Genomic DNA, 26,258 nt, shown 5'->3' on the forward strand with positions numbered 1-26,258 from the left:
GTTTTCTGTAGGTTTCAGTTAAGTAATTAAATAATTCCTAAGGTTTTGATGTTTTTGTCTCTGCATGCTGGTTTAGGCTCAGTCTGGAGCGGATCTCTGTAGCATCAGGACTCTGGTTTGAGCCGGCGCTGCGTGTCCAGCTCCTCCAGCATCCACACAGAGCCCTCAGTCACGCTCCAGAGTGAAGCAAAGCATTACAAAACACATGAAACGCCTGCTGTCCTCTCGTCCTCACTGCAGGTGTCCAGCTGTCTCTGCTGCTCCTGTGTCCTGCACTCCTGCTTACACTATGTTCACAATTACAGACAGTTACCTACATTGATCCTGACAGGACAATCCAACTGTCCAATCAACACGGAGTCATTGAGATGAGTGTGCTGTGATTGGCCACCTGTGGAGCGTAACCAGGGATGCTGTTCAATGTCCTGTAAGCTGGGACGCTCGTCCGCTGCTGCTCTAAGACACCATCTAATCAACTGACGGCAGTCTGTCACATACAACACAGTACTTGAGCAACACAACATCAACTTCTGCTCGCTCCGGCCCTGATTTCTGACTGTGAACAGCTGCATGTTTGCCATCTCTTGCCTGCAGACAGGTGACTCGGGAAGCGCAGTCTGCGAACCCTCCGTGCGCTTTGGAAAGGTAGAGAGCCGCACAGGAGCTTGTAGAGCGTCACACCCAGCGACCAAGCAGTGGCTGCTCCGGCACGATAGCTGTGGGAACGAAACCACTCCGGAGGGGCGTATGAAAGAGTGCCTGAGAGACCCCAGAAGAGCAAGAGATCAGCTCAAACGCTTCCAGTCCAAAACACACACTTCCACAGAGATCTCCTCCTGACCAACCTGCAAACTCTTCATACTGCGAGTCCTTCAGGAGGTGTCCGCAGCCAAAGTCCAGCAGCTTGATCTCGCTGGTATCGGTGCAAATGAGCAGGTTCTGTGGCTTGATGTCCCGGTGGAAGACGCCGCGGCTCTCGCAGTGTTTGAGAGCGTCGATGAGCTGCAGCAGCACCTTCTTGGCCTGGCTCTCATCCAGACAGCCGTTCTCCTCACAGAAACTGTGGAGATCCTGGCAAGGATCCGGCCGTTCCAGGATCATGACGTAGCGTTCGGGATGGTCAAACCACTCCAGCAGCTTCAGGACACTGGGACAGACAGGAGCTGAATTGACTCGTGTCATCAACGCGACCTCCAGCGGCAGCAGACCCTGACCTTCCTGCAGCGGCAGAGACAGCAGACCCTTGAGTCATCGCTAGAGGCCTGAGTGTGGCTTTATGTGTGTATCAAACCCTACATGTGACTGAACTTACAACTTCCACGTCCTCGTGCTCCTCGTCTTTAGTCACGTACTTGATGGCCACCTGCAGACAGATGAACCACAGTATTTTACACCTGCTAATGAAGACAATAACCTCAAGCTCCGTACAGATTAAATACAGTTTATGTCACGAGTGTCGTGAATGAGGACTGTTTGAATGAATCGAGGAGGAAAGAAAATGTCTTACTGGCAATCCATCAGAGCTGCGGGTCCCAGCAAACACAGAGCCGAATCCACCTTGACCCAGCATTGGGCCCTTTATATACGCATCTGCAACAATCACACGATCACAAGAAATGAGAAAACAGGTGACTACAAGACTGTTCCTGTAATCATCATCAGTGAATGAACATGTCAATGGCAAATCACTTAATTCAGCCATGTCTTGAGAATCAGCCTGACCTTCAGCAGAGCGTTTGGTGGGTCTGGGATCTTCATCCTCCGAGCTCTGTCTCTTCCTCTTCCTTTGAGTCGACTCAGAAGGCACAGGACAGATATAGCCAGGCCGGGTCGGGGTTGACAGTGCTTTCTGAATGTGGTCTCCACACTGTCTCCCAGCCTCCTGACCAGCAGCCATCTGGGTTAAAACAGCAGTGGATCTGGAGCGACCCAAAGCTGAGAGAGCACCACTTCACTGTTTCACACTGTGTGACTTTCTTCTGCTTTTAATGAATTTCTTCAAATAAATCAGCTCAACAATGTCTTGAGATTTGTTAACCGTGGTATAAGTGGAATAATTGACTCTGGTCAGATTATTATTGAAAATAATGCACATCCCAGATGAAACCAATCATGTGAAGTAGGGATGTCAACGATTAATCGATGATCGATTAATTGTCGATAAGAGATGCAATCGATTAAGGCTATCGATGGTCGGTTAACCGATTCAATGTTGGGCTGCGTGCGGCTCATGCGCACTCAACACGTGCGAGCGGCTGTGAGTGACGGTGACGATATATAAAAGCATCATCATTCATTCACAATGTACAAATTAAGCTTTTAATGTGATTTAAACTTTAAAGTACATTAAAATAGAAACAACATAAAAGTTCTTCAACATTAAATGCAATAGAAATGTAGTTACTAATCATTTCATCAGATAACTGTTTTATATCGTGCGCTTTGCAGGGCTGCGGGACACAGTGACAGGACAGGTAGTCTATTCATTCCTACAACTTGTTAATTAATTCCTACGAATTATTAATGTGGCAATTGTCCATGTTTCATTAATTTTGTTCCCTAAATAACCCATGATTTAAGTGAAATAAGGGAACAAATTAATAAATCGAACGAATTCTTAATTCATTAAATCTTTAATTTCCCTTCCCATGTTTACCACAGTAAGAGATGCGAAAACAGTTATTAAAAGCGAAAGATAATAAAATAAACCTGGGAAATTAGAGGGTTAGACTATGAAGATTAAGGAAAAGAAACAATAACTAAATATACTGAATTTGTGGAAATTCGTGACCAACCGGCAAACCAGAACAAAGCCGCGTAAATGAAGACTATGGGGTCCAAAAGCATGGTCGCGATGTAACATTTTCCAGTTAACCTATTATTCCTCTAATAAACAAAGCTTTTATACCACACTTGTCATAATCAGATCTTATCATTTCTAAATAAATAATTGCTGGATTCAAAACAGCGATTAATAGGCGCTGTGACCGACACATTCCTGGAGCATTCAGTTTAAATAGACCGTAGTATACCGGTCCTCTCTGCTGTTCCAAGGACGTTTTAGCTCATATGAAGAGGATCATCTTTTCCGTCTATATGCGAATGCGTGTTAAGTACAAGCCTAGTTTACATTATAAATAATAGTTTAACATTCAAATACATTGCGAATATGGAAACATTTCGATTTGTGCCGAATGAGACATGAGCAATAACCTCCAAATAAATCTAGCCAAAGCCGCGCTCGCTCATCCTCGTGTGCACGCATGCACTGTCACGATCTAATGCGCTGTATGCCGGATTTTTAAAAATCTGACATTTTCTAGGACAGAATCCAGCAGGATCAAATTAATGTGAGCAACTGTGTTTTGGTGCAGCAGCGCCGATGTAGTTCACTTAATGTGCAGCGCAGTCACACGCGCTCCACATTTCGGATAATTTTATACAATAATGTCAGTTGAAAACATTGCAATTGTGCTTTAAAATACAACAACGAGCACCACAAAACCATTTAAAGATGCGCGTTCAGCGTTCTCCGTGCGGGATTGGAAACTGTCAACAAAGTAAAATGACCTCAAAAGTATGGCGCGCTCTCTTCATTTTATCAAATGATCATAATCGCATCTATTCATTTTATAATCCTGCTACTAGCATTTTATTCAGATTAAAACCTCTTTAATTCAAGTGAGAAAGCGTTTTGTGTGTGTGTGTGGCTTTTGCACATCCTGTCATACCTCTGACTGTGTGCCTGCAATAGACGCATTTTGCAGTATTATGGTTAACGATTAATCGATTAATTGATCGTTAATTTAAACGACGATCGATCATGGAAATAATCGAAATTTGACATCCCTAATGTGAAGTGACACATAATACACTTTCTTTACTAAAAAAAAAGGCAGTTTTTCATATTCAATGAGTACAATATGTGCTTATTTCACTAGTGTTCGAGATAAATCTGCTAAACTGCACAACGTTATTAATGTAAGGGTAATCTAACAATACAACATCAAACCAAAGCAACAACAAATATGAAAAATTAAAACACTCACCTTGTCTTTCGCCCATGTGAGCCATCGAAAATATCCTTAATATCTCTCCTTCACAATGAGAAAAGAAAACAATAGATAAGAAAAAGAAGAAACTCCTAAAACCAAACAAAAACAAATATATGAAATAAAACTCTCCTCAGAATAATCTAAACTCAGAAATGCTCCGAACTCCTTCAGACATAAAAGTGTGTCTCGAGAGTCTCGTCTTCAAACACACAACAATCAGAAACAGAAGACTTCAGACTTTTATAGCTGCAGATGGAACTTACAGGTTGCTATAGCAACTCAGATTCGATTCACGCACAATCGAGCTCGCGCTGCAGACTGTAGCATGACGTCGTGTAACATTACTTTCGTGACGTAATGTGCGCCGACTGGTGAGATATGTGTAAAATAAAACCTTTACAAAGTTGCTTTTTTAAGGGCTGGAAAAAAAAAACATGTTCACTGAGATAATGATTATTATATCATACGATTAATTTATGATTAGATTGTGATTATTTTCACCAGCAGAGAGCGCTGTGAGCTATTAGTCCTAGAGATGATGAATATAATAATAAAATAAATAAATAATAAAATATTTACTCCAAGAGGACAATTCTGTGAAGACATAGGTATTTTTTTAAAGTTATGCAGGGTATGCCAATTTTATCTCAGTTCCAAATATTGTAATGTAAGGACTGTTTGTCTAATGATACAAGGATTTTTCCTTTCATGATTTATTGTTATCTCTACACATTGCCTGATTTTCTGTAACAGAGTTGACAAACAATACCATGAAGACAGGACAGACCTCAGTAAGAGTCCTCAGTGTTGATCAAGTACACATAACCCATCTAGAGATGGAATCATCTTTGAAGAAAACTTTGTAATGAATGAACTGACCAATTTCAGGCCGTCTATGTAATTGTTTTTTTTTTTCAGACTGATTTATGCCCTGCACCTGGACTAAGTATTTGAAAAGCACTTTATATTTTATTCAGCAGGAAATGCTCAACCTCAGAAAAGGTGAGTTAGCACCCAAAAATTAAGGACTGCCAATATTGTGGAATAAAACCTTATAGTTTTGATGCCATTTGTTGTGATTCTGAGATAAACTGTTTTATGTTAGTTTGTTAAACAATTTTTTTCATGTTTTATGGGGAAATGTTTTCAGATAAAAATGTATATTTTGCTGTGTTTTTAAATTAACATTTGGAATTGAATTAAAATAAAACAGAAAAAAAAAATGCATGAACGTTCCTTTTACTTGAAAAAAAAACAACAAAAAACAACAACAACTGATATAGATTTAACTTTGAAATTACACTGAAAATGTTTTCATTCATCCAATTAAAATATGTAGGGTAATGATTTCACATCTATATTTTTTAACTGAAAAATAAATAACTTGCCCTACACAATATTTACTATGTCTATGAAAACTATAAAAATTAATTTCTTAAGATTTTTTGTTTTGATTAAATCTTAAAACTCTATTTTTTGTTTTTTATTGGATGAATGAAAAAAATTCAGTGCAAGAGACCAAAAAATTAATTCCCCTCAGTCAAAGAAACCTGGGCTTCCATACCACCACAGCAGTGCCATAAACTGATCACCTCCATGCCCCGCTGAATTGAGGAAGTAATATACATTTAGTTATTTAGTAGATGCTTTTATCCAACATGACTTTCAAATGAGAACAGTTGAAGCAATCAAAAAGTGCAATGATATATAAATATAAGTTTGTGTGTATATATATATATATATATATTGCTGCAGACTGTAGCGCGGTGACATCACATACGTACATCACGTATGTCAATATAAAATATAGACTGATGTACCAAGTACACACACAGTAAACATTTAGTGATTAAAATTTGCACACACAAATAAATATCATCCAGAATTCACAAATTCTTTATTTTTTTTTATTGCATAATACAAACTCTCCTACAGTCCAGTCAGTCACCATCAGTCACACTCGCGCGCATTTATTAAAAGTTTACGTCACTCACTGATGACGTTTTCCTAACCAGAAAAAAAATCAGATTGCCCTGCTCTGTCTCTGATTGGCTAGTACTCGTTCCCATCTGGGTCAGAGCCAATTAGAAGCAGGATGTGGGTGGGAAAAAAACTCTGCTGTCTCCTGTGTATATGGGGAAAAGGGAGGGACAGAGTATAATGAGGACTGTATAATAAGCAGGCGGCAAGGAACTCGACCGGAAGTTGAAGTCGGCCGCGTGCCGCCATCTTGTAGCAGAACTTCACTTGCGTTAGCATCCCATTGACTACCATTCATTTTGGCGTCACTTTGACAGAGAATAACTTTACATCTAAGGTGTGTAAAGACTCCGTTTGTCCAGTATTTATTTCTAAAGATACACGACAATGTATAAAGGGCTCCATTACCTTCTATGTTACATTATGGCCCCGTAGAAACAGTTTTTGTAAAAATAGGCTAACGATTGCGTCATAACCACTCGACTCTCTGTCGCATTACCGTACAGACAGGAGGAGAAGCTCGCAGGCAATTAACTTAATATGGCACACTGGCGTTACATTTTAAAATACTATACAAAATAATTAATCAGAATACTTACTCCTGCTCACTCACGACAAAGAACTCCCCGCTCAAGCTCGGCGTCTCTGCAAGATTAACGATGGCAGTTTGCACGCACAACTACTAGAAGATTTACGTCTGTCAGACAGGTTGCTGACGTCGTCAAGCTTAGTTTGAGTCTGCGCGTCAGAAACGGAAGTGCTAAAAAACGCTAAAAATGGGCTTCACTTGTCTCAATTGAGTTTCAATGGGGTCGCTGTGTCCATTTCTTTTACTGTCTATGATAAAAAGCAGACTTGGAATCACTGTTTTCGAAGTGCCTACTGATCGCTAGTGACGCCTGCTGGTCAAAACTGTGTACATGCAAACAAATAAAACACTTCAGGCTAAAACATGCTTACACCGCTTCATAAGCACATTTTATTGAAAGTTTAATACATTAAATGCTATAAAAATAATAAAATACCATTAAATATGAAGTGCCTGTATAGTATGTGGTTTTAAAAATGTTTTATATTCATTAGCAGGGCTTGCTTTATATGTTTTATGAAGAGATTTTATACAGAGGCCAGTTAGAGACTATTAACTACTTCTCATCCTTTTAATTTCTCAGATGTCTCATAAACAATTCTAAAAATTGATGAAACTGATCCGAGATCAGGTCAAACTCATAGACTGTAAAAACACTCGGTTCGCCGCTGGGGGGCGCTCTCGATGTACTCGCCTGATTGACGGGTTCACAGAGATTGAACCATTGAAATTTCGGCTACATTCTTAAACTGAAAAATGCTGTCTTCAGAGGACACACTCCAAGGAAGGCATCAAGGCACTTCTGTATCTTCATCTAAGAGCTGGGCGATAGGCCAAAAAAAAATTCACAATTTTTTTTTTTTTCATATAAGTTGATATCGATAATTATCACAATATAAGTCAAATCTTTATTTTTCTCCAGTTTAAAGCTACATTTATGTTCTAAAGTGAAAGTTGTAGAAACCAGACCATTAACGTTTCTTTACAAAATACATATCTAAATAGAAAAATTTATTTCTCAGTTTTCTGCATGTTCTAATGAGTGATATCGTTTAAAATCCAGAAATAGGTTTGGGTTGCCTGATAATATTAATAATAAAAACACTTTTTTGTCTCTTAGAAATGCACATTAGGATGCAGAGATAACATTTTTGTTCATTAAAATCAGTAGCATCTATAAAAATAATACCAACCTTTTATAAGGTTTTTATATTTATTCTGAACAAGGTTTTTTTTTTTTTACTTAATGAAATTCAGTGTGAATATCCCACATTTCTGTCACAATCCCATGGTGCAGTGAGTGTTAACATGGTAAATGATGGCAATGTTTAGATTGAAAAGCCTTCTGGCTGTCTCGTTTGTTGCTCAGTGTTTCTCCTGTTTGGCTTTAAACTAGTTTCACGAGTTCACATCTTTGTATATTAATACAGTAAGTTTATGCGTATTTGGCGTGCTGTCCGGGTGGAGGGCTCCGAGCTCGGGATGTGGCCCGAACCCAGAGTACTCCCCCCGGTTGTGGTAAGAGTAGATGGATCTATAGTGAGGAGAATGGGGTGGAGGAGGGATGCTGAAAACTGTCAATGAACAGAGGTAGGTTCTGCTGTTATTTACACCTTGTCATGAGTTGATTACTGATTGGTCTCCACTTGTGTTAATCAGGTTAATGAACTGCGACTGCTCCTCTCGAACTTTGTTATAAAACTACATTTAAATAACACAGTCATTAATGAAGGTAAAACAATGCCTACAATATTTGCATATATTTATATTTATATTTGCAGGGCAGGAGTTGTGGAAGTGTACATAAGACTGTGAGTTAAAAATTTGCTGCACAAGAGAAGCTTTGTAAAGGTGCAAATCGTGTTTCAAGCGCAAGAAAAAATTATTTGCAGCATTTTACCAAAGAGTATAGAAGCCCAAGAGGCGAAACTCTGTTGTGTTATGGGTAACAGTCTGTAGATGGCGCTGCGGAGGCGCCGCCGCCATTATGGACTGAAAGCTGCTGAAATCGTTAGCGCCAGTTTGCGCGCCACACAACCAAACTGTGAAGAAGATGAGCAAGTGGTCAAAACACAAGCAGTGTTCTGCAATAAATTGCAAAAATTACCAGTCCACCAGAAGCGATTTGGCATTTCATCGATTTCCAAAGGATGCACAAAGGTATAACTCATTTAAGTAGAAATATTTTAATGATGTCGTGATTTAAAGGGGGGGTGAAATGCTCGTTTTCACTCAATATCCTGTTAATCTTGAGTACCTATAGAGTAGTACTGCATCCTTCATAACTCCAAAAAGTCTTTAGTTTTATTATATTCATAAGAGAAAGATAGTCTGTACTGATTTTTCCCGGAAAAACACGACCAGCTGGAGGCGTGACGTGTGGGCGGAGCTAAAGAATCACGTGCGCCAGTAGGCTTTTGCATTGAGAGCGTTTGGAAGTTTTGACATTACCGTGAGGAAAAAAAACCATCATCCAAAACAAACCATGGCTAACAGTCAGATTCAGCCGTGTATTTATGATCCCGAGGCTGAAACTGAACGAGAGCAGCAGCAGCAACAACTCGCTCCGAGCGGGGCTCAAACCCGGGTCTCCGGCATGGGAGGGGACGCACTAACAAGGAAGCAGAGATATTTTAAGCAGTTTTACTCACCGCCTGCGGTTACAACACACGATCGTGACCCTTTTTCATTGGGATTGCATCATCCTTAAGAAATAAATGATACGCAAATCCGGTGTCAAACTGGGTCTTGTTTGTAAAACAAGCATCTTCGAAATGCAGGGAACAAACACAAACACTTGCACAACTCCGTTGATGCTCTGTAAAAATGAACTCCATCCACTGGTCCCTTAATGCTGTTTCTCTTTTGGTAATCTGTGCAGGGTTGTCTTGCCCTGGCAACCAAAAACACACTTCTTTTGTGCTCTCAGTGCTCTGCTATACAGGAGCGCGCTCTTCCGGCAGACGTGCCTCAGGACCCATATAAGGAAATTCCGCTCCATCTAACGTCACACAGAGCCATACTCGAAAAAAACTTTCCGAAACTTGCGACAAACTGGAAGGAGTATTTTGGGAACAAAAATACTCCTTCAAACGTACAACTTAATTTTTGAAACTTTGTCCATGTTTAGCATGGGAATCCAACTCTTTAACAGTGTAAAAAACTCAGTATGCATGAAATAGCATTTCACCCCCCCTTTAACTTGAATGTTGAATGTGAACGACAGCATTGTTAGCATTGGTAAATGAATGTTAGGCTAGTGCATCTCTGTCAAGTTTGCCTTATAAACTAATGATTGACATATTATTAGATCGGATTTATTTTCCATAGCATAGACGTGCTTTTTTAAGAATAAAATTGGTGTTTTGAGTGTGGTGGATGAAATGGTAACGTTAACAATTTTCAGGCTCAACCTGGCGGGAATTTCTTTTAGCAGGGAATGCTAAATGAAAGATGCTTGCATGAGTTGATTAAAACCCGCACCAGCTTAAAATTAAATAACAGAAATCACAATCTACTACTGTGTGTTGATGGTATGCAACAGGAGAAGTTACTTAATTTTGCTTAATGCCTGACCAAAATGAATGGTACATTTAACTGAGGCAAAGTGTTTGCACCCAGATAGCAATTGCTATCCCGTGCGTGCTTTAGCTACATGAAAATGCACACCAGGTGCAATGCCATTTTATGTTCGCACTATAAATAGATTTAAGTGTAACAGAAGTTAATGCTATGATCTTCAATTATGTGTCTGACAGTCAAGGTCTATCAGCAATTGCAAAAGTGCATTTGAGTTGTAGCATCAAATGTACTGTGGAAAATGACAACTAGAGTAAAGAGGGAATAGGTCTGAGATCAATGCAATTTTTAAAAATGTTCATATTATATTATCTCCAGTCACACCCAATTGCATGGACATTAATGGTGTTACCGATTACCAGACAAATATGCAGATAGCCTAGTCTCTGCATTTCTGCATAAAGTGCAATGCTATTTTCTTGTTCAAAATAATTTTGACACTTGAAAACATTTATTCATCATGTTTAATATATATACATTGCAGGTGTGCCAGGTGGGTCCAAAATCTAAGGAATGCATCCCTTCATGGCATACCTTTGGATCAGCTGCATCGGACCTACAGGGCGTGCGGTGCCCCTTTCCACAGCAGCCAGTTCAAAAGACCATCTGATGTGTATGTGTAATATAAAACTGTAATATCAGCCGTTCTATCAATCAGTTCAAAGGATCAGTTCTTCCAATCAGTTATTGTTCATTTTTAGAAATCTATACAAAACTTGAACTGATATTTATTGTTTGTTTGTTCAAATCTCTACTAGTGTAGAGGTTTTGCTGTTCGTTTTTAGAAATCTATACAAAACTTGAACTGGCTAGTAGTACACTAGTTTCCGAAAGATGGTCAGAGTTATTTTTTGTTCATGTGTGCATTTGCTAGATTATACACCTTTTTGACTAATGCTTCCATTCTATGTCAATGCCTCTTCTCCCACAAAAAGAAAAAAAAAATACAAACAAACTTCTCATACACAAATGCACACACAATAGATTAATAACCGAGATCTTATGGCACCACCTCCATTTTAGTACTGTTTATAGTTCATGTGTGCACTTGCTAGATTGCACATCTTTTTTTGTACCTTTCCGTCTGTAAGAGGACATTCACAGATTGATTTTGTTCTTGCCATTGAAACGTTTTCTGTGTGCACTTTCACTGAAGATGTTGAAAAACAAGTTGTTAATATTTTTGTGAAATTATGTAAAAGATGAACTGTCTTTAGAAATGCTCATTTATAATTTTATTTATTTTTCCAAATCATATATATGGTGATGTTCACTAATGTCAAAATCAACATTTGAATAAATCTTATTACTGTGTCTCTGCCTATATATATTATTTCATGAATTTCTGTTATTCATATAACTAGGAAAATGCATAATAGAACATAAATATTGATAGATTAAAGGTTTGCAGTAATTTTACAATTGTATCTTTGCAAACCGTAAGTGGTAGGCTAATGAAGGCGATTCGGTGAGGGACATACCCTTACGAAAAAGTACTATAGGAATCTTATAGTATTTTGGGACAAAATATTATAGTAATCTTATAAGAATACTAGGCCTATAGTAATTTGGGACATACTACAGAAGTACTATAAGACTACTATAGAAATACTATAGCAGCTTAAATATTATAGAGGTATTACATAACACCACAGAAGTATGTTATGTTCTGTAATACCTCTATAATATCCTAGAGACGCTATAGTATTTCTATAGTAGTCTTATAGTACTTCTATAGTAATATTTTGTCCCAAAATACTATTTTCCTAAGGGTAATTAGGCCATGCATAACCGACACATAGACGTATATTTTCTGTCATTTAACGTCGGTCATCCTCATTAATGGATTTTAAATTGTTTTCATATTTAGATATGACGGCCAGAAAGGAATAAGTTATGTTAAGTTTTTGTTATGTTAAGTTTTTCAGTGCCATTGACTCCCATTATTTCTCGTCGTTTTGCTTCAGTTTTCAGTCCATAATGACGTAATGGGGACAACTGTTGCTATGGAGCGTTCTATTGAGTTTCGCCTCTTGGCTTCTATACTCTTTGATTTTACTCTCACTCGTAAGTGTAATTCATGTTTTGTGAAACTGCAGCTTCATGCTAACGCAAAATAAATCTGATCTGCATTCTTCTGACGACTGCGACATCTTTATTTTTAACAAGCTGTGACAATGAGATGCTATTATGGTTTTTATTAAGATTTAGATTTTTAGATTCAGTTAAAGGTTATTTTATTTCAAATAACAGAAATGTTTTCTGCAGGTTTCAGTTAAGTAATTAAATAATTCCTAAGGTTTTGATGTTTTTGTCTCTGCATGCTGGTTTAGGCTCAGTCTGGAGCGGATCTCTGTAGCATCAGGACTCTGGTTTGAGCCGGCGCTGCGTGTCCAGCTCCTCCAGCATCCACACAGAGCCCTCAGTCACGCTCCAGAGTGAAGCACAGCATTACAAAACACATGAAACGCCTGCTGTCCACTCGTCCTCACTGCAGGTGTCCAGCTGTCTCTGCTGCTCCTGTGTCCTGCACTCCTGCTCACACTATGTTCACAATTACAGACCGTTACCTACATTGATCCTGACAGGACAATCCAACTGTCCAATCAACACGGAGTCATTGAGATGAGTGTGCTGTGATTGGCCACCTGTGGAGCGTAACCAGGGATGCTGTTCAATGTCCTGTAAGCTGGGACGCTCGTCCGCTGCTGCTCTAAGACACCATCTAATCAACTGACGGCAGTCTGTCACATACAACACAGTACTTGAGCAACACAACATCAACTTCTGCTCGCTCCGGCCCTGATTTCTGACTGTGAACAGCTGCATGTTTGCCATCTCTTGCCTGCAGACAGGTGACTCGGGAAGCGCAGTCTGCGAACCCTCTGTGCGCTTTGGAAAGGTAGAGAGCCGCACAGGAGCTTGTAGAGCGTCACACCCAGCGACCAAGCAGTGGCTGCTCCGGCACGATAGCTGTGGGAACGAAACCACTCCGGAGGGGCGTATGAAAGAGTGCCTGAGAGACCCCAGAAGAGCAAGAGATCAGCTCAAACGCTTCCAGTCCAAAACACACACTTCCACAGAGATCTCCTCCTGACCAATCTGCAAACTCTTCATACTGCGAGTCCTTCAGGAGGTGTCCGCAGCCAAAGTCCAGCAGCTTGATCTCGCTGGTATCGGTGCAAATGAGCAGGTTCTGTGGCTTGACGTCCCGGTGGAAGACGCCGCGGCTCTCGCAGTGTTTGAGAGCGTCGATGAGCTGCAGCAGCACCTTCTTGGCCTGGCTCTCATCCAGACAGCCGTTCTCCTCACAGAAACTGTGGAGATCCTGGCAAGGATCCGGCCGTTCCAGGATCATGACGTAGCGTTCGGGATGGTCAAACCACTCCAGCAGCTTCAGGACACTGGGACAGACAGGAGCTGAATTGACTCGGGTCATCAACGCGACCTCCAGCGGCAGCAGACCCTGACCTTCCTGCAGCGGCAGAGACAGCAGACCCTTGAGTCATCGCTAGAGGCCTGAGTGTGGCTTTATGTGTGTATCAAACCCTACAAGTGACTGAACTTACCACTTCCACGTCCTCGTGCTCCTCGTCTTTAGTCACGTACTTGATGGCCACCTGCAGACAGATGAACCACAGTATTTTACACCTGCTAATGATGACAATAATCTCAAGCTCCGTACAGATTAAATACAGTTTATGTCACGAGTGTCGTGAATGAGGGCTGTTTGAATGAATCGAGGAGGAAAGAAAATGTCTTACTGGCAATCCATCAGAGCTGCGGGTCCCAGCAAACACAGAGCCGAATCCACCTTGACCCAGCATTGGGCCCTTTATATACGCATCTGCAACAATCACACGATCACAAGAAATGAGAAAACAGGCGACTACAAGACTGTTCCTGTAATCATCATCAGTGAATGAACATGTCAATGGCAAATCACTTAATTCAGCCATGTCTTGAGAATCAGCCTGACCTTCAGCAGAGCGTTTGGTGGGTCTGGGATCTTCATCCTCCGAGCTCTGTCTCTTCCTCTTCCTTTGAGTCGACTCAGAAGGCACAGGACAGATATAGCCAGGCCGGGTCGGGGTTGACAGTGCTTTCTGAATGTGGTCTCCACACTGTCTCCCAGCCTCCTGACCAGCAGCCATCTGGGTTAAAACAGCAGTGGATCTGGAGCGACCCAAAGCTGAGAGAGCACCACTTCACTGTTTCACACTGTTTGACTTTCTTCTGCTTTTAATGAATTTCTTCAAATAAATCAGCTCAACAATGTCTTGAGGTTTGTTAACCGTGGTATAAGTGGAATAATCGACTCTGGTCAGATTATTATTGAAAATAATGCACATCCGAGATGAAACCAATCATGTGAAGTGACACATAATACACTTTTTATAAAAAAGGTACAATATGTGCTTATTTCACTAGTGTTCGAGATAAATCTGCTAAACTGCACAGCGTTATTAATGTAAGGGCAGTCTAACAATACAACTTCAAACCAAACAAACAAATATGAAAAATTAAAACACTCACCTTGTCTTTCGCCCATGTGAGCCATCGAAAATATCCTTAATATCTCTCCTTCACAATGAGAAAAGAAATAATAGATAAGAAAAAGAAATAACACCTGAAACCAAATAAATCAAATAAAACTCTCCTCAGAATAATCTAAACTCAGAAATGCTCCGAACTCCTTCAGACATAAAAGTGTGTCTCGAGAGTCTCGTCTTCAAACACACAACAATCAGAAACAGAAGACTTCAGATTTTTATAGCTGCAGATGGAACTTACAGGTTGCTATAGCAACTCAGATTCGATTCACGCACAATCGAGCTCGCGCTGCAGACTGTAGCATGATGTCCTGTAACGTTACTTTCGTGACGTAATGTGCGCCGACTGGTGAGATATCTGTAAAATAAAACCTTTACAAAGTTATTTTTTTAAGAGCTGGAAAAAATATGTTCACTGAGATAATGATTATTATAAGGTTATTATAGCGTTAGGGGTGGGCTAATGGGGCTGGAGCCCCGAATGTTTTCAGTAAAGCCCCGAATATTTTTATTACCACCATGCCATCAATGAGTTTTCATGCCCAATAAAGTAATTTATATTAGAATTTAAGTAAATATCTCTCGACTCTCACGTCCACAGTGTCTGTACTTGTAAATTTACCCAAGTAAGTAACGCGTTGTCATTCAAACCCGACGAAAACCGCCCACTGAGTCTAGTGCTTCTGACTGACATGGAAACTGGCCAACCAGCGATGAGCGTCTGTACGATCCAGCCAATGAAATGAGATCTTTTGGAGCCAGGCGGTTTGATGGCGTGTAGTATTTTACTAGATCAATTCATTTGAAAATTAAAATGGATATTTCAAAATTAATCTTCTTCTTCTTCAAAAAAGGAAGTAACCCCTCCCCCCAGCCAAAACACTTGAACACCAAGATACATCAGCTTCAGGTATCTGTAACTTTTAATCATATTATTATATTTATTTTTAGGTGTGTTTATTTTTAAAATGTGTCTGAATTAACGTTACATTTTGAACATCTAACAGTTAACGGTTGCGCAGCATAGTCTTTAGGACACACACAGACACACACACGCACACACACTTTTTCTGAATGAATCATCCGTTTCTAACGAATCCATTGATTAAATGACTGACCGACTCACTGTCTCACTCATTAAGGCAGTGGCATGCCGCCACCTAGTGGCAAAGTACCATTCAATTTTTTTTTTTTTTCATAATTTCATATTTCTGTATTCCAAATTTTATATTTGATACATTTGCCTCATAAAATTATTTATGCAATTTGTAAGTGCTGTGTAAGTGCTCCTTCAAAAATATAAGTGTATAGAGCCCTGCGTTTATAATTATACTTGGCTTTAAGTGTACATAAACACAGAGATAAAGTCCTTTGACCAGATATCTTTGTAGAGTAAGAGTGTGTCAGTGCACTGCTTAATGTTTGCTTCTTATCCCTGTTCTACCAGGACGAGTGTAGCCAGTCAGGCTTGATTGGAAAATAAAATAAAACAGAGACAGAGACAAAAAAAAAGTGAGATAGAGACACAACATCAGCATATGTGTCAGGATACAAGAGATAAACTTTAAATAAAATGTTTTAAATTTGTTTTTTTGTTTTTATTGTTTTTGTATATTTTAAAAAAGGTAAATCTTTCTGATTTATTAAAATAAAAAGTCACATTCATGTATTTTTCTGGGCTAAGCCCAGGATCTCCACTCACCCTAGAACCACCCCTGCTGAAACTTAAACTTTCACAGCTCCGATATTAATATTATGAGAAATAATAAACAAATTACACTTGCACAATTACATTTGCAGGCAGCGCATACTTTGTGATCAAAATGAACCTAAAATACAAAATATTAAGCCTGATTATTGATAGAAAAAATTCAGATCCAAAAGCATAAACAATAGGCCTAATTGAAAAGGTCTTTGCTACTGTAGCCTCCTCACAGCTTGTGGAGATGTTCAAGTTCCCTTTCATAGGTCACTTCAATGCTGCGGTGACGTCACCACTATGGGAACACCTTCGGTGTGACGAATGTCTGAAGCCCTATACAATCCCGCCAAACCTATTGGACAAATAGCGCTTGTCACAGCTCTACGCATGCGCACGAATCGTATACCTGGGTGCCGTGCGCCATTTCGCTCAGATTTCATTCCTTCAGGGAAGCGAATCATCTGTGCCCTAAGACTCATCTCGCGTTCTCCAGCGGTTTCTACGAGCAGTGTTTAACTCCTTAACTCCTCCGCGATGAGTCAACGAAAGGTAAGAGCCGTATAATGGGTTTATCACAAAGAGGCACTCATGAGAGATTCGTTAGCAGCCTTCTTTACATGTTCTCTCTGTGATAGCCTACGGCTATGGTTAAAAAAAAAAAATAATAAAAAAAAAAATAAAGGTATCCGCGCTCTGTAGTGTATTTCTTAAGTCGCCTCGTGTCTAACCCCCACCGTTCGCTTCTGTGGTCGCCGAGGCCCCGCACGAGGTGTTGTTTGGGGCGAGATGTGCGGCTTGACTATGAATACAGTGATGCACTGGAGTTTTTCCACTTGCTCGCTCTCCCCCACTCGAGCGTGTTAATCAGAGCAGATTTGCTTTTTCTACTATGTTTGTCTAACTGCGGCTTCGAACTCAGAGTAGGCTCTGGCCGGCATACGCGGTTCTCTCCCTCCGAGTGGACAGGAGAAACGCGCCTCCCCTTCCTCAGTGAGCTATTTATGTGGCTATCCGCGTGGTGGATAAACTATCGCCACCCCCAACCCCCCCGCCCCCATGAGCCGCTACCCTTCTCACGGTCCTCCACCAAGAGTTTTTGAGGTCCTGGAAGCAACCTTAATCAACACGTGTCACGAACGCCGCCATGTCAGTGACATGACTGCTATTATACAGTGATGCCGTGTTGACTACCTCTCTAGCCGAACGGATCACGCCGAACTCGGCCGCGGCCTAAGTCTCGTCGAAGGCATATCGAGTCGTGTCTAATTTCGGCAAATTTACTTCTCTTATGGCAGTTCTTAGCGAAAAGCCTCTCGTTCTCAACCCCCACGCTCTAACATTGACTGTCTTGCAGCAAAGGCACCTCGAGCGTCATTGAACTGATCAATCATTTGAGCTCCCCCTCAGACACTCTGCACAATTCAGTCTTCAGAGTTTGAGAGACGGCACAAGAGGCTGGCAAAGATGGCCAGTTTATGACGGCTCACACAGCTGCCGCGTTCTCGCTAGCGGCGTGGCCCGATGTTTATCTTGTTGGATGAAATCCTGCCGTGGACACGCTTCAGGATTAAACACAACGAAACGTAGCGAGTTTGGCGGATGCGCTTTCCTTCATGTTTAATTTAAAGTTTACGTCACTCACTGACTGACATTTTCCTAACCAGAAAAAAAAAATCAGATTGCCCTGCTCTGCCTCTGATTGGCTAGTACTAGGTCAGAGCCAATTAGAAGCAGGACGTGGGTGGGAAAAAACTCTGCTGTCTACTGTGTGTATGGGGAAAAGGGAGGGACAGAGAGAACAGGCTAGAACTACGTTTAAATAACTTATAGAAACGATCTGCTTCATAACTTATTATGGAGCTGGAAACAAGCCCAAATAAGTAACTACACATTAGAAACAAGCACCTCCCCCATTTTTAAGCACTTCCGTTTCTGATGCGCAGACTCAAACTGCCATCGTTAATCTTGCAGAGACGGCGAGCTTGAGCGGGGAGTTCTTTGGCGTGAGTGAGCAGGAGTAAGTATTCTGATTAATTATTTTGTATATAGGGCTGGGTACCGAACTTCGATACCTTTATGGTATCGAACGAAAAACTTCGATACTATGAGTATCGAACAATTATTTATCTTTCGGTGCCAAATTTCGGTTCCAAAAACCAAGCGGCCGTGTTTTTTTTTTTTTTTGCCAAGCGGCTGTGTCTGTGTGAGCTTGTAGCATATGTGCATGTAAGGACCTAAATTCGCCGTGAATGGCTGTCGACCACCACGTGACTTGACTGGGAGGATTTTTGAAGATACTCGTAGTCACACAACACAAGTGTAGTTGTTTTTTCTCAAAACGTTTCCGTTTTACGATGTCAAAAGGTCTAAAGTGTGGCTACACTTTTTTAAAAGTGGATGCCGAGTCAGCAAAGTGCAACATATGCGATAAGAGTATTGCAACCAAAGCCGGCTTGCCCTCCCTCCCTGTTTAGTTTGGTCTACTCCATTGCGTATCTTGAAACACGCCCCCTATCACGTTGTCTAAAAAACAGAGAGAGAGACAGATTGATCCGGTACAGCGAATTTCTCTAAGCAGCAGGCCACTGTATACGTTCACTTAAAACATAACCGACTGTGTTTACGAGAATACTTGCAGAGACAATTACTTTGATATAATTGTGTGTATGTGTTCATTCAGAAGCTACGAAACGCGAAAGATGAATTCATTATCTGTACACGCATTGTCTGAAATGCTGCTCGTAGCGCATGCTTTGAATGAGTGAGTGCAAGCTCAACGCGCGCGAATTGTTTAAAACGCTTGAATCAGCAATATTTAGAAACGAGTGCAAACGATCAGCTATGATACCGTTTCACCCCTTCAAGCGAGTGAACAACGCGAAGCAAGTTAGGAATTTTACATTACTATTCACGATAGCCCATCGGACTGGAAAACACAATAGCCTCGGGACGTGGAGGTAGCGATTTTGCGAGCCCTGCACCTCAGATCTATCCAGTTTGTGAAATACTGATTTGCACACTGGTTTCGTTAAACAAAATAAATAATTATTTTAAAAGATTGACTCAAAAGAATCATCGGTTCACTAATCGGATCATGAACTTGCCAAAGATTATCTATTATTGAACATCTTGAATGAATAAAGACTTCAAGTTCATCTGTAAAGCACATAAAGCTATCGTTTGAGTTTATAAACTTCAATTTCAAGCATGATTTGTATGGACCTGATAACTGAATGCAAAGTGTGAGTTCTAGAATAATGTTTGTGTCTTGATGAGCAAGTATAGCTCACTAGGAGTAGCTAAATGAACAGCTGTTGTTCATTTTTTTTTATTTTTATTTTTTTTTTTTTTATGGAGGATCAGTTGCCATATTGGTTAAAATCCCCAAACTGTTTACTTAAATATTAAATTAATAAATGACATCAAAACAGGAGCGTTTGCGTTATGATGTGGTGGGCTGCTGTGGGCCAGAAAGTCCAGGGCCACTTTTTGGTCCCAGTCTGCCCCTAAATGGCGCACCCCTATCCAAAAAGCACAACCAGTTGTATTAATAATGTTATCCTGAGTGTGAAGTGTTACCAGAAATTGTTTTAATTAAGGTGAAAAATAAAAGTTTTGTGTTTCATGTATTTGTGTTGATGTTGAAATGGATTTTAAAACATATGGTATCGAAAAAAGGATCGTTAGGAACCGGTATCGAAACTGAGGTATCGAAATTGGCACCGGATCGAAAGATTTTGAACAATACCCAGCCCTATTTGTATAGTATTTTAAAATGTAACGCCAGTACGCCATATTAAGTTAATTGCCTACGAGCTTCTCCTCCTGTCTGTACGGTAATGCGACAGAGAGTCGAGTGGTTATGATGCAATCGTTAGCCTATTTTTACAAAAACTGTTTCTACGGGGCCATAATGTAACAAAGAAGGTAATGGAGCACTTTATACATTGTCGTGTATCTTTAGAAATAAATAATGGACAAACGGAGTCTTTAAACGCCTCAGATGTAAAGTTATTCGCTGTCAAAGTGACGCCAAAATGAATGGGAGTCAATGGGATGCTAACTCAAGTGAAGTTCTGCTACAAGATGGCGGCACGCAGCCGACTTCAACTTCCGGTTGAGTTCCTTGCCGCCTGTGTATAACAAGCGGACTTGGCATCACTGGTTTTGAAACGCCTACTGATCGCTAGTGACGCCTGCTGGTCAAAACTGTGTACATGCAAACAAATAAAACACTTCAGGCTAAACCATGCTTACACCGCTTCATAAGCACATTTTATTGAAAGTTAAATACATTAAATGCAATAAAAATAATAAAATACCATTAAATATGAAATGCCTGTATAGTATGTAGTTTTAAAAATGTTTTATATTCATTAGCAGGGCTTGCTTTATTTGTTTATAAAGAGGCCAGCTAGAGACTATTAACTACTTCACATCCTTTTAATTTCTCAGATGTCTCATTAAAATGTCTAAAAATTGATGAAACTGATCCGAGATCAGGTAAACTCATAGACTATAAAAACACTCATAGACACTGGTTCAGTGGTTCTCAATGTACTCGCCTGATTGACGGATTCACAGAGATCACCCCCAGAGCCGAACCATTGAAATTTCAGCTACATTCTTAAAGGGGGGGTGTTTTTTACACTGTTAAAGAGTTGGATTCCCATGCTAAACATGGACAAAGTTTCAAAAATTAAGTTGTACGTTTGAAGGAGTATTTTTGTTCCAAAAATACCTCTTCCTGTTTGTCACAAGTTTCGGAAAGTTTTTTTCGAGTATGGCTCTGTGATGTTAGATGGAGTGGAATTTCCTTATATGGGTCCTGAGGCACGTCTCCCAGAAGAGCGCGAGCTCCCGTAGAGCAGAGCACTGATAGCAAAACAGAGCGATTCACTGATCAGAGCGAGAGCGTCGCGAAATGTCACAAAAGAAGTGTGTTTTTGGTTGCCAGGGCAAGACAACCCTGCACAGATTACCAAAAAAAACAGCATTAAGGGACCAGTGGATGGAGTTTATTTTTACAGAGCATCAACGGAGTTGTGCAAGTGTTTGTGTTTGTTCCCTGCATTTCGAAGATGCTTGTTTTACAAACAAGGCCCAGTTTGACGCCGTATTTGCATATCGTTTATTCCTTAAGGATAATGCAGTCCCAACGAAAAAGGGTCACGATCGTGTGTTGGAACAGCAGGCGGTGAGTAAAACTGCTTCAAATATCTCTGTGTTGTTAACTTAGCTATCGGCGCGTAAGCACATCAAGTAAACAACATGCAATGTTGGCATCAAACTGCACTTTCCACATGTACAGCTTAAAAAAAAAAAAAAAAAAAAAAGACGACATAAAGTGGAACTTAGTCATTTTCCAAAACCGCTAAGCAAATATATACAGTTTCAGTACATACCACATAGAGACGTCATTGCTGATGCTGCTCTTGTTAAATTTCAGCCTCTGGATCTGATTCTGGATCATAAATATACGTTGAATCTGACTGTTAGCCATGGTTTGTTTTGGATGATGGGTTTTCCGACACGGTAATGTCACAGCTTCCAAACGCTCTCAACGCAAAAGTCTACTGGCGCTCGTGATTCTTTAGCTCCGCCCACACGTCACGCCTCCAGCCGCTCGTGTTTTTCCGGGAAAAATTGGTACAGACTATCTTTCTCTTATGAATAAATACTTTTTGTAGTTATGAAGGATGCAGTACTACTCTATATGTACTCAAGATTAACAGGATATTGAGTGAAAACGAGCATTTCACCCCCCTTTAAACTCAAAAATGCTGTCTTTAGAGGACACACTCCAAGGAAGGCATCAAGGCACTTCTGTATCTTCATCTAAGAGCTGGGCGATATGGCCAAAAAAAAAAATTCACGATTTTTTTTTTTTCATATCAGTTGATATCGATAATTATCACAATATAAGTCAAATCTTTATTTTTCTCCAGTTTAAAGCTAAATTTATGTTCTAAAGTTAAAGTTGTAGAAACCAGACCATTAACGTTTCTTTACAAAATACATATCTAAATAGAAAAATGTATTTCTTGGTCTTCTGCATGTTCTAATGAGTGATTTTGTTTAAAATCCAGAAATAGGTTTGGGTTGCCTGATAATATTAATAATAAAACCACTTCTTTGTCTCTTAGAAATGCACATTAGGATGCAGTGGTAACATTTTTGTTTATTAAAATCAGTAGCATCTATAAAAATAATACCAACCTTTTATAAGGTTTTTATATTTATTCTGAAAAAGTTTTTTTTTTTTTACTTAATGAAATTCAGTGTGAATATCCCACATTTCTGTCACAATCCCATGGTGCAGTGAGTGTTACCATGGTAAATGATGGCAATGTTTAGATTGAAAAGCCTTCTGGCTGTCTCGTTTGTTGCTCAGTGTTTCTCCTGTTTGGCTTTAAACTAGTTTAAATAACACAGTCATTTATAAAGGTAAAGCAATGACTACAATATTTGCATATATTTATATTTATATTTGCAGGGCAGGAGTTGTGGAAGTGTACATAAGACTGTGAGTTTAAATTAAATTTGCATGCACAAGAGAAGATTTGTAAAGGTGTAAATCGTGTTTCAAGCGTAAGAAAAAATGATTTGCAGCATTTTACTGTCACTCGTAAGTGTCATTCATGTTTTGTGAAACTGCAGCTTCATGCTAACGCAAAATAAATCTGATTTGCATTCTTCTGACGACTTCTGCTACATTGAGATCCTCTCATCAACTTTATTTTTAACAAGCTGTGACAATGAGATGCTATTATGGTTTTTATTAAGATTTAGATTTTTAGATTCAGTTAAAGGTTATTTTATTTCAAATAACAGAAATGTTTTCTGTAGGTTTCAGTTAAGTAATTAAATAATTCCTAAGGTTTTGATGTTTTTGTCTCTTCATGCTGGTTTAGGCTCAGTCTGGAGCGGATCTCTGTAGCATCAGGACTCTGGTTTGAGCCGGCGCTGCGTGTCCAGCTCCTCCAGCATCCACACAGAGCCCTCAGTCACGCTCCAGAGTGAAGCACAGCATTACAAAACACATGAAACGCCTGCTGTCCACTCGTCCTCACTGCAGGTGTCCAGCTGTCTCTGCTGCTCCTGTGTCCTGCACTCCTGCTCACACTATGTTCACAATTACAGACAGTTACCTACATTGATCCTGACAGGACAATCCAACTGTCCAATCAACACGGAGTCATTGAGATGAGTGTGCTGTGATTGGCCACCTGTGGAGCGTAACCAGGGATGCTGTTCAATGTCCTGTAAGCTGGGACGCTCGTCCGCTGCTGCTCTAAGACACCATCTAATCAACTGACGGCAGTCTGTCACATACAACACAGTACTTGAGCAACACAACATCAACTTCTGCTCGCTCCGGCCCTGATTTCTGACTGTGAACAGCTGCATGTTTGCCATCTCTTGCCTGCAGACAGGTGACTCGGGAAGCGCAGTCTGCGAACCCTCCGTGCGCTTTGGAAAGGTAGAGAGCCGCACAGGAGCTTGTAGAGCGTCACACCCAGCGACCAAGCAGTGGCTGCTCCGGCACGATAGCTGTGGGAACGAAACCACTCCGGAGGGGCGTATGAAAGAGTGCCTGAGAGACCCCAGAAGAGCAAGAGATCAGCTCAAACGCTTCCAGTCCAAAACACACACTTCCACAGAGATCTCCTCCTGACCAACCTGCAAACTCTTCATACTGCGAGTCCTTCAGGAGGTGTCCGCAGCCAAAGTCCAGCAGCTTGATCTCGCTGGTATCGGTGCAAATGAGCAGGTTCTGTGGCTTGACGTCCCGGTGGAAGACGCCGCGGCTCTCGCAGTGTTTGAGAGCGTCGATGAGCTGCAGCAGCACCTTCTTGGCCTGGCTCTCATCCAGACAGCCGTTCTCCTCACAGAAACTGTGGAGATCCTGGCAAGGATCCGGCCGTTCCAGGATCATGACGTAGCATTCGGGATGGTCAAACCACTCCAGCAGCTTCAGGACACTGGGACAGACAGGAGCTGAATTGACTCGGGTCATCAACGCGACCTCCAGCGGCAGCAGACCCTGACCTTCCTGCAGCGGCAGAGACAGCAGACCCTTGAGTCATCGCTAGAGGCCTGAGTGTGGCTTTATGTGTGTATCAAACCCTACATGTGACTGAACTTACAACTTCCACGTCCTCGTGCTCCTCGTCTTTAGTCACGTACTTGATGGCCACCTGCAGACAGATGAACCACAGTATTTTACACCTGCTAATGATGACAATAACCTCAAGCTCCGTACAGATTAAATACAGTTTATGTCACGAGTGTCGTGAATGAGGGCTGTTTGAATGAATCGAGGAGGAAAGAAAATGTCTTACTGGCAATCCATCAGAGCTGCGGGTCCCAGCAAACACAGAGCCGAATCCACCTTGACCCAGCATTGGGCCCTTTATATACGCATCTGCAACAATCACACGATCACAAGAAATGAGAAAACAGGCGACTACAAGACTGTTCCTGTAATCATCATCAGTGAATGAACATGTCAATGGCAAATCACTTAATTCAGCCATGTCTTGAGAATCAGCCTGACCTTCAGCAGAGCGTTTGGTGGGTCTGGGATCTTCATCCTCCGAGCTCTGTCTCTTCCTCTTCCTTTGAGTCGACTCAGAAGGCACAGGACAGATATAGCCAGGCCGGGTCGGGGTTGACAGTGCTTTCTGAATGTGGTCTCCACACTGTCTCCCAGCCTCCTGACCAGCAGCCATCTGGGTTAAAGCAGCAGTGGATCTGGAGCGACCCAAAGCTGAGAGAGCACCACTTCACTGTTTCACACTGTTTGACTTTCTTCTGCTTTTAATGAATTTCTTCAAATAAATCAGCTCAACAATGTCTTGAGGTTTGTTAACCGAGGTATAAGTGGAATAATTGACTCTGGTCAGATTATTATTGAAAATAATGCACATCCCAGATGAAAAAAAATCATGTGAAGTGACACATAATACACTTTTTTATTAAAAAAAAAAAAAAGGCAGTTTTTCATATTCAATGAGTACAATATGTGCTTATTTCACTAGTGTTCGAGATAAATCTGCTAAACTGCACAACGTTATTAATGTAAGGGCAGTCTAACAATACAACATCAAACCAAACCAACAACAAATATGAAAAATTAAAACACTCACCTTGTCTTTCGCGCATGTGAGCCATCGAAAATATCCTTAATATCTCTCCTTCACAATGAGAAAAGAAAACAATAGATAAGAAAAAGAAGAAACACCTAAAACCAAATAAAAACAAATAAATCAAATAAAACTCTCCTCAGAATAATCTAAACTCAGAAATGCTCCGAACTCCTTCAGACATAAAAGTGTGTCTCGAGAGTCTCGTCTTCAAACACACAACAATCAGAAACAGAAGACTTCAGACTTTTATAGCTGCAGATGGAATTTACAGGTTGCTATAGCAACTCAGATTCGATTCACGCACAATCGAGCTCGCGCTGCAGACTGTAGCATGACGTCATGTAACATTACTTTCGTGACGTAATGTGCGCCGACTGGTGAGATATGTGTAAAATAAAACCTTTACAAAGTTACTTTTTTTAAGGGCTGGAAAAAAAACATGTTGACTGAGATAATGATTATTATATCATACGATTAATTTATGATTAGATTGTGATTATTTTCACCAGCAGAGAGCGCTGTGAGCTATTAGTCCTAGAAATGATGAATATAATAATAAAATAAATAAATAATAAAATATTTACTCCAAGAGGACAATTTTGTTAAGACATAGGTATTTTTTTAAAGTTATGCAGGGTATGCCAATTT

General features: G+C 40.5%; 1 protein-coding gene and 3 pseudogenes across 1 annotated transcript; all 4 read right to left on the reverse strand.

Moving 5' to 3' along the window:
* Positions 1-290: 290 nt before the first annotated feature.
* LOC127974319 (serine/threonine-protein kinase pim-3-like) lies at positions 291-1,182 on the reverse strand (annotated as a pseudogene).
* Positions 1,183-12,477: 11,295 nt separating this feature from the next.
* On the reverse strand, positions 12,478-13,642 carry LOC127974320 (serine/threonine-protein kinase pim-3-like; annotated as a pseudogene).
* A 9,602-nt stretch (positions 13,643-23,244) lies between these two features.
* Positions 23,245-24,478, reverse strand: LOC127974322 (serine/threonine-protein kinase pim-3-like; annotated as a pseudogene).
* A 103-nt stretch (positions 24,479-24,581) lies between these two features.
* LOC127974297 (serine/threonine-protein kinase pim-2) lies at positions 24,582-25,298 on the reverse strand. The gene is made up of 3 exons (XM_052577479.1): positions 25,019-25,298; positions 24,804-24,886; positions 24,582-24,659 (listed from the first exon to the last, which is right to left on the reverse strand). Exons 1-3 carry the CDS (start codon positions 25,191-25,193, stop codon positions 24,582-24,584), a joined length of 336 nt encoding a protein of 111 aa, XP_052433439.1. The 5' UTR covers positions 25,194-25,298.
* Between the last annotated feature and the right edge of the window lie 960 nt (positions 25,299-26,258).

The sequence above is a fragment of the Carassius gibelio genome, chromosome B16, assembly GCF_023724105.1.
Source record: "Carassius gibelio isolate Cgi1373 ecotype wild population from Czech Republic chromosome B16, carGib1.2-hapl.c, whole genome shotgun sequence".
NCBI lineage: Eukaryota > Metazoa > Chordata > Actinopteri > Cypriniformes > Cyprinidae > Carassius > Carassius gibelio.